At 34.0% G+C, this 9,375-nt stretch overlaps 1 protein-coding gene across 2 annotated transcripts in view; it reads left to right on the top strand.

Annotated features, from left to right (window-relative positions):
- Mmadhc (methylmalonic aciduria and homocystinuria, cblD type) overlaps positions 1-8,704 on the top strand; it is a 30,165-nt gene extending 21,461 nt beyond the window's left edge. For both annotated transcript variants that reach the window (XM_012515886.2, XM_023721417.1), the window contains 2 exons: positions 7,069-7,155; positions 8,187-8,704. In XM_012515886.2, coding sequence (XP_012371340.1) covers positions 7,069-7,155; positions 8,187-8,381 — 282 coding nt within the window. In that variant the 3' untranslated portion in view covers positions 8,382-8,704. The remainder of the gene's footprint in view (positions 1-7,068; positions 7,156-8,186) is intronic.
- The last annotated feature ends 671 nt before the right edge of the window (positions 8,705-9,375 follow it).

Below are 9,375 nucleotides of genomic sequence, written 5' to 3'. Positions count from 1 at the left end.
CACACGGGAAACAGTTGAAAGAATTAACAACTGAGACCTGCTCTTACTGAGAAATTTTTTCATGTCAAAAGAAATTACCAACAAAGTGAAAAGGCGACCCACAAATTTGGAAAAATTCATGACAAATAAGTACTCAGACAAAGGTCTGCTTTCTAGAATTTATAAAAAAGTAAAAAACACTAAGGCCCCAAAATTTAAAGACCCAATCCAGAAATGGGCATCTGAGATGAAAACATGCTTCTCAGAGGATGAAATTAAAGAAGCAAATAAATATATGAAAAAATGTTCCACATCACTAGCCATCCGCGATATGCAAATTAAATCAACGTTGAGATATCGTCTCACCCCAGAAAGAATGGCTATCATAAATCACCCAACAACAAATGTTGGAGAGGCTGTGAGGAAAAAGGAACCCTTTTCCACTGCTGGTGGGAATGTAGACTGGTGCAACCATTATGGAAATCAGTGTGAAGACTCCTTAGAAACGTTGGATTGGAAATCCCATTTAAGCCAGCTATTCCTGTACGGGGAATTTTCCCAGAGGATCTGAAAACATCATATCAGAGGGATATATATGTACCTATGTTTATAGCAGCACAATTTGTGATAGCCAAATCTTGGAAACAACGAAGATGCCCATCACTTCTGAGGAATGGTTGAAAAAGATGTATTTTTACACAATGGAGTATTAAGAGTGATAAACTCAAAGCTTTTATATTGAAGTGGATGGCACATGAAGATATACTCATAAGTGAAATAAACCAGACACATGTGTAAATATCGTGTAGTTTGCCATAGTATAAGAACTCAGAAGAAGAAATACAAATGGAAAGGTATAATACAAGTAAAAGGAAAGCAGGATCTGGAGGACTAACTAATCAAGAGAGGGAAAGGAGAAGAGCTAGGAAACATGACAGTGTCAGGCCATACAGTTATATGTAGAATATGGGCAAGGCAGTGATCCTGAGAATCTCCAGAAGATTTTTGAATCTAGCAGTTAGTTGGAAAGATTCTCACCCTGACTAACTATATATACTGATACCTGTGAAATAAGCAACTGCACTGAAGATGGTAATCTGTAATAGTAATTTCATGCTTGGAGTGCCTGTCACTCTGGTTCTGAATATGGGCTGCTTGTTATGACATGCCAGTTGCTGCTATTCTGTCTCTCGGGTAGATGATTGTTCAGAATGAAGGGGGTGGTGTATGAAGGCAAGAGACAGGAAAAGGAATATTGTGAGACTGTCCTGCTTCAAGGTTGTATATGGTTAGATTTTTGGACCTACATGTAAACATAAGAAGTATATAATTCTTTATGCCTATTTTTTAAAATATATTCTAATTTTTAAATGTTTTTTCATATTCTGTAGGGACTTAAAGTTCAACATATCAATACTTGATGAAAAATACCTGTTCCATGTTATGTCTAAGATGTTTGATATGCAGACAGATAGTGAGGTTAAGCTTAACAGCCTAGGTTGTATGGTAATAACAATAAGCTTGCCTTCTGGATGGTTAATAACCTAAGTTCGCAGACCAAATTAGAGAAAAAGGAGGACTGCAAGGAAAGCCAACATTTTTGCCCTAGTCTTCCAAGGTCAATTAAGACTCAGGACATATGAGAACTTGTACTGTAACGTCATGTAACTTGGTAGTGTCCCAAATTTTCTGATCAAGGAGGTTATGGGGCCAAAGAAGAAAGTGATCAATGATGTAAGAGTGTGCCTAAGGAGAGTCACATAGAGAGAAAACATTTTCTCAGGCTTTCACAGAGAGCACATTGGCCAAGCAATGGCCGTGACTCATCCACATGGCTGACACTGACAAAGGTTCCACAATCTGAGGTACAGGATTTCATGATAAATCCTGAGGGAATTTCACTGACCTTATCAGACCCCAAAGCTACAACTCTTGTTGCATAGGTCCTGCTTTACCTTGGTCTTAACCATCCAGCAGAAAAGTATAAAAACGAAATATAAGAAGTAAAGCCATGCTGTTATGTTGAGCTGTAGGGGACTTAGATCAACAATTTCTGACACTGCCAGTCAAGCGGAAGACCCAATACTATTATGGACTCCTGGACTCTTTTAGAATATTTTGCTGAGTTTACACACCTATAATATTCAAATAATGGAACTGAGCAATAAAAGGGGATACCGATGAATGTCCAGTTTGTATCTGTGTATTCAAAGTGGTTAGGATAAATATGTAGTTACATTCTCTTAATGAATAGAGGGATTTGTTCTAATAGTGTTTGTAAATAGGATATCATATCTGAATCTTTTACAGCAATTAACCACTAGGAAGAATGTATGGAATGTGTCAATTATTGAAACTGTCCTACCAATTTGGTTTGAATCTGTCTCTTTGGTATTTGTTTCTCAATAAAAATGTAGAAAAAAAAAACGAAAAACACTTTGTCTGCAAGATAGAGTATTCTTCTGGTTATATGATAAGTTTTTTTAATAACTCCCTTGACATCCTATCTAACTTGGGTTGAAAAAAGTCCCCTTTACTGATTTCCATGCACGATAATGTTAGCAGTTTACTTCAGGTGAGATGTATGGTCCATCTGATTGTAATAGTATATTTAATTTATATATTCAATATTTTATAACTTCATATGTAAATGTCCCACAGAGACTTTTCTTATGAGGTTATTGGTCATAACTGAATTAACAGAAGTTAATAGGCATAAGGCATCTCTCTGATCTTAAGGTCTAAATTTAGAATTGCTATTTAATTAGTAATAAACATCTGTATTTACTTTTTTTTTTTTTTTCATGAATTTGGGACAGAGTATACAGGGTTTCACTACAAAAATCAGACTCATAGTTATTCTCCTGTTTTAAGCCTCCCAAGCTCTGGCATTACATGTGCATGCCACCACACCCAGTCTCAATCACCGTCTCAGCGCACCTCAGGGGCAGGGCTAGCATGGCACTCCGGGGATGGAACCCCAGCTGCTGGACTATCTAAGCAGGTGCTTTAATCTGCTAGCTATCTTGCTCCCTATATTTACATATTAAGGAAATGCTTATTACATATATTGCCAGTAGAGATGTTTGGCTACTAGAAATTTATCACATAGACATTTTATTAGAAGACCTAATTTTTTTTTCAGTTAAAACTTAAAATTTCACACTGATCCTGATAGAGGTCTATGTCAATTGTCTATGAGTGCTTTAAAATGACAACATGCTTCATCTTAAAATTTGTAATTTTATAGTACTAAAACTTCCATTTTTTATTTTAAAAAATGATACTTAATTGAATTATGTTAGTGATTATTTTAGAACCATGCTTAACTTAAGCTCCAAGTAGATTTTTAAAGGTTTTAAAACATTTGTATTTTTTCCAGCAGATGTCAGTGTTTGCTGTTGATGAACAGAAGTATTAAGAGAAATATTTAAACTTGTTCTTGTAATAATTTAGAATACTTTCAGTTAATCTTTGTAAATACCATATTGGAGTGCAATGTTTTGTTTTTCTTGTTTTTAGATATGATATCCATTTTATTGAAATATAAGGACTATTTTTAATATTTAAGATTTTGGGGGTTAATGAAGCAGTGAGTATAAATATAAAATGTGAAAGATCACCTAGACAATACAGTATATTTTTTGTTTGTTTGAGTTTTTTTTGTTTGTTTAGTTGGGGTTTTTTGTTGTTTTTTGTTTGTTTGTTTGTTTGTTTTTGGTTTTGGGGTTTTTTTTCTGCAGAACCACAGATTGAATCCCGGCCCTTGCGCTTGCCAGGGAAGCACTTATTCTGCTGAGCCATCTCAGCCCCGAGAATACAGTATATTTTAGTGTATATCTTCATAAGTAAATATTGGGAGAAAGTAAGTTAACTTCAGGGGTGTACTTCTATAGCAGAGATGAGCAGGCATTTTATGTGAAAGACATCAAATGACAAATTGCAAGCATTTGAAAAGAAAAAAATATTTGCAAAAAAAAATTGTTAAATTTAACAGTGAGCAAAAATGTAGGAATTCCCTTAGAATTTTTATTTATTTATTTGTTTGTTTGTTTATTTATTTATTTATTTATGTATTTTCCTGGTACCAGGGATTGAACTCAGGACCTTGTGCTTGCCAGGCAAGCACTTATTCTGCTGAGCTATCTCCCCAGCCAAACTTTCAGAATTTTAGAGAGCTACACCCTCCAGAGTAAGCAGAAAATATACCAAGTTCCAAATACAGCTGTGATCATGCCTTACAGACCATGGTTTGATCAGTTAGCAGGAATAATTGTCTGATAGTGAGCTTCTTATCATTAATATATCCCTAAATTAGGCTTTCAATTTTATTACTATTGATGTAGTATACTGTTAGGATTTAATACCCAGTCAGCCTCAGACCAGATTAATTCAACAGTTTAAAGATTTAATTGGTTTCATATAAGCAGAGCAGAGGAGGTTGGTTTTAAAGACATAAAGGGGCTAGAGAAAGGAGCAACAAGGGGCAAAAAGTAGATTGCTTCTTTCAGAGTTCAAAAGTAGATTGCTTCCTTCAAAGTTACTTTTCTTAACGAGTTAAAGAGGACTTTATGCTGGTTCAGGTAAATTAGGCCCTTCCTGTTTGATTGCTTTGAATCTTCTGGATTTTTTTTAAACTACCTTATTCCTGAATTATTATGTGTCACACATAGCATGAGTGACAATTCTGGTGTGTTCTAGTCTGCTGCTGCCTAGTACCAAAACAGTGGCCTCCCACAAACTTTGTTTCATTAAGAATTAGATAGTAAATGTAGTTAATACTGAAGTCTTCCTTTACCCAAAGGACATAACATTCTGGATCCCCAATGGATACCTGAAACTGGATAATGGGGAAGTTATGTTTTTGTCTTAGACATATATACTTACAATACAGTTCAATTACGATCAGGGATAGATAAAACATAACATACTATAATGAAAGTTATGTGAATATGGTGTTCTTGTCAAATGTCACTATACTTTAAATGTTTTATTTAAAGGGTGCTCCTCTTTGCCATATCCTAATTGGTACCATAACTTGGGGGCTATGATTAAGTTAAATAATGCTAACATATATAGTCACAATGATACTTAGACATTTGATCTGGTAATCAGGGCAGCTACTAAGTAGTGAATAGGCAGGTGGCATACAGTGTGAATCTGCTGGATAAAGAAATGATTTATATCCCAGTCAGGATGGAGTAGAATAATATGAGATTTCATTACACTAAAAAGTGATGAGTGATTTAAAGCTTAATTATTTTTATCTAGAACTTTCCATTTAATGTTTTTACTGTAGGTAACCAAAACAATCAAAAATGGGAGGCAGTGTATGCCACTGAATCACTGTCGTGTAGCTCTGTTATATTTGTGAAAGCAGCCTTAAACAGCAATGTATAGATGAATAGATGGCAGTGTTCCCATAAAACTGATAATACAAATAGGCAGCAGGCTGGATTTGACCCTAAGGGTATAACTTACCAGTTTCTGATTTAGCCTTTGTCCTGTGTCTCTTAGTCTTGAACTGTTGAGTACCAGCTGAAGGCCAGAGGTTGATAGTGTAATCTTTTCATTTTGGATGGGCCAAAAGTCCATGTTCCTCAGCATGGTGTGATCTTTGGTATCATCACTCAGTTCTTAGCCTCACTTCTGGCAGTGTGTGCTGTGTCTCTGAGAATGTTGCCTCCTCCTCACACAGCTCAGCTCTTTGCTAAGAAACCAGGGTAAATTGCTGTGTAGGCTACTCAGGAGCCCTGTCAGACATCTCCCTCTTTTAAGTACTGTCTGAATTCCAGTTGCTTCAGTAGCCCAGAACTCTTGCCTTCTTAACTCGGTGACACCATCACTTTGCTAGGGCTGTATTTTGTCCATATTTTCAAAAGAAAAGGTTCCTACACAGTAAGCTAGAGCAGAAGTAGAGATTATCTCATTTCACTTGCTCAAAGACTACAATCCTGTCTGTTGTTCAGTTTCTATAAACAGTTGCCATGTACATTTTGGTCAGTTTTAAGTTTTTAGCAGGACAATGAGTTCAGTACTTACTTCCTTGTTAGAACTGAAAGTAAAACTCTGTGCCCTTGTTAAACATTCATGGTTTATTTTTTTAAGCGCTTTAATGTGTTAACACCTTTTCACTATCTGCACTTCCAGTAAAAATAATACAAACATTATAGTAACTAGGCTAATAAGACCCAAATTTTGATACATGCAATGTGGTATGAAGCAGTTAAACACTTATCATATATGTGAAGAATCCCAGCTTGTTAGAAACACATAACCTATAATCTAGCACTCTGCGACGCTCTAGTGGAGAATTACAAGTTCAAACTCAGCCCTACCCAGCCTTGACTTGACTTTGACTCCAAATAAAAGTAAAAAGAAAAAATAAATAAATAAATAAAAAATAAAATAGAATTAAATAAATAAATAAATTTTTTAAAAAAAGTAAAAAGAATGGGGAGTGCAACTCCGTGCAAAAGCCCTAGTTCATTCCACAGACCACCAATAGTAATAATACTTGGGCTATGTAATGAAAAGTATCTTATTTACCCTTCTCTTTCTCTTATCCAGTTTAAACTTTAGAACAAAATGAAGACAAAACAACAAAAAATAATACAAATAATACAATTTCAAAATAAAATAATAGGAAATTAACAATGGTTATGTTCCTTCCCAGAAGTATAAAGCCAGATGTTTTGATAAACAACTAAAGTTTCTTTCAGATTAATGAAAGTTTCTGATTTTTTTTGTTTTATTGTCATTTTTACTTATTTCTAATCTATGATACAGAATAGCAACTGTATTTTTTGTAATTTTCACAGATTTGTGAATTAATCATACAAAACTGATAAGACATTTCGTAAAATGAAAATAGTACAGAAACAGAATTTAGACTGTTGAAAAAATTAAATTTTTTATTAACCATTAATTTTCTGAAATAATGAAAAGCTGAAGCCTTTATAGTCCATTTTATGATTAATTTTGTAGTAATCTTACTATATTCTATATCTGGAGCAAATGCTTATCTGAGAATTTATTAAAACTAGTGATGCCTTATTGAGCCTAGTATTTGTACCTTTTTCTATGCAGTTCATTAATGGTGCTAAGGAAATCTGCTATGCTCTTCGAGCAGAAGGCTACTGGGCTGACTTCATTGATCCATCGTCCGGTGTGGCTGTGAGTAATTAATTTTGAAAGCCAGATAATTTGAAGTAGGGATAGTTTTTATTATAAAATTATTTATAATTACTTATAATTATACATTTGGTAAAATTATTTATAATTATACATTTACTAGTTTTTTAACATCTTACAAATTTACCCAGAATATTATACTATCAATCAGTTGCTTTTAAAATGTTGGAGAGCCGGGGAGATGGCTCAGTGGAACAAGCACTTCCCTGGCAAGCGCAGGGGCCTGAGTTCAATCCACAGTTCTGAAAAAAAAAAAAAAAAAAAAAAAAAAAAAAAAAAGGGTAGTAAAACTTTGGAGAGACCTCTTAATCACTCATAGTTTCTTCTGTACTTTATTTTGTGGAGCACAAATTATTTTCAACCTTATTAAGTATGATTATATTTACTTTATGTTACTGAAAATGCAAGATTAGAAATTAATGCATTCTGGTCTAGTTTAAGAAACTATTGCAGATGTTAAGAAAATACTGCTTACATAGTAAAATATTTGGAGTAGTAATGGCTTAGAAGTGAACACTTAATTATATTATACTTTGAAGAAAATGACCACCTTGTACCATTTTATATTGTGAATGTATCCTTGGATTATAAATAGGAGTCAAATCTTTTTTTTTAATCTTAAAATATGAATATGCAGTACTGCTTCTGAAAAATAAAGATGTAATATAGAACAGAAATGGAAAGCTTGTACTCTGGGCTTTTTTTTTTCCTTGTCTTAAAAATGAAAGTAAACTAAAGATGATTTCATTAAACTTCATCCCATTTAAAATTTGTGTGGTGGTACAAATTTGATTCTAGATAACTGAAATTGTTAGACCATGCATACCACATTTCCATAATGCACAGTTATTGGAGGAGGGCTACTAGGACAGTTTTAGTTATGATTGTAACTTTTTATTTTTCATTTCACTTTTTAAAATATCTGGAGTGTTAAAATATATGTTCATCCTTGCATAAAAATTATTACTGCAGTATCTTTCTAATGAAAATATTACTTGACTTTTTCCCTCTAGTTTTTTGGACCATATACAAACAACACTCTTTTTGAAACGGATGAACGCTACCGACACTTAGGATTTTCTGTTGATGATCTTGGCTGCTGTAAAGTAATCCGCCATAATCTCTGGGGTACCCATGTATTTGTAGGAAGTATCTTCACTAATGCAACACCAGACAGCCATATCATGAAGAAATTAAGTGGAAATTAGCCCGTAATGTCATTTTATTTGCTCTATTTGTATTTAAATGGATTGATCAATATAAAATTGTCAAAAGACTTCACTTTTTAAAATATACTTATTTTGGATATTTATTTCAGCATATGTGGATTTACAACATTGATGAGTGATTGGGATTTTAAAATCACAAATGTTAATTCATATTGTTACTGAACAACATGTTAAATATACCACATTGGACAGAATGTGGAAATTAACATGTAAACAGTATGTGATCTATTAATGTGAATTTCCCACTTTATTGGAAACTTTAAATTTGTTTTCCAAAAATAAAGCATACATTTGGTTATAATGTGTGGCTTTTTCATTGTGGTTTTTTAAAAATACAATTTTTAAAGATTCTGAAGGTGCACTTTTTTTTGTAATATAGTTAATTCTAAATTCATTATAAACTTCACTTTTTCTAATATTCTTTCTCTTTATTGTCTATTATATGTCCTGGTACCAGTTTGAGTATTATACCCTTATATGAGCAGCTGAAAGAAAAAGACAGTAAATACATCTTTATGTATAAAAACATGTGAATCTCATTCTCTCATTTCTTTTCTTTTTTTTTTTTTTTTTTTTTTTTTTAGAGAAGGGTCTACAGGGTTTTCAGGGTCTCACAACTAGATTGGACTCCTAGTGATCTGCCTGTTTACAGCCTCCCAAGAGCTGGGATTACAGGTGCATGACACCACACCCACTCTCAATTGCCATCTCAGCACAACCTGGGGACGGGGCCGGCATGGCAAGCCCAGGGATTGAACCCCTGCACCCTGCACCTGCTTGCAGGTGCTTTAATATACTGAGCTATTTGGCTAGCCCTTCATTCTCTCTTTTGGATGGCAGTTATTATTTTCATACACAGAGAACTCAGTTGAATCCCCAGGCCGTTGTATTTTTTATGTTTGGATAAAGTCTCTCTAAATTACCCAGGTTGTCCTCAAATTTATAACCCTCCTGGCTCAGCCTCTTGATTGGC

Source organism: Octodon degus, unplaced genomic scaffold, assembly GCF_000260255.1.
Source record: "Octodon degus isolate 3935 unplaced genomic scaffold, OctDeg1.0 scaffold00082, whole genome shotgun sequence".
NCBI lineage: Eukaryota > Metazoa > Chordata > Mammalia > Rodentia > Octodontidae > Octodon > Octodon degus.
The sequence above is the reverse complement of the archived record's forward strand: the minus strand, read 5'-3'. Positions and strand labels throughout refer to the sequence as shown.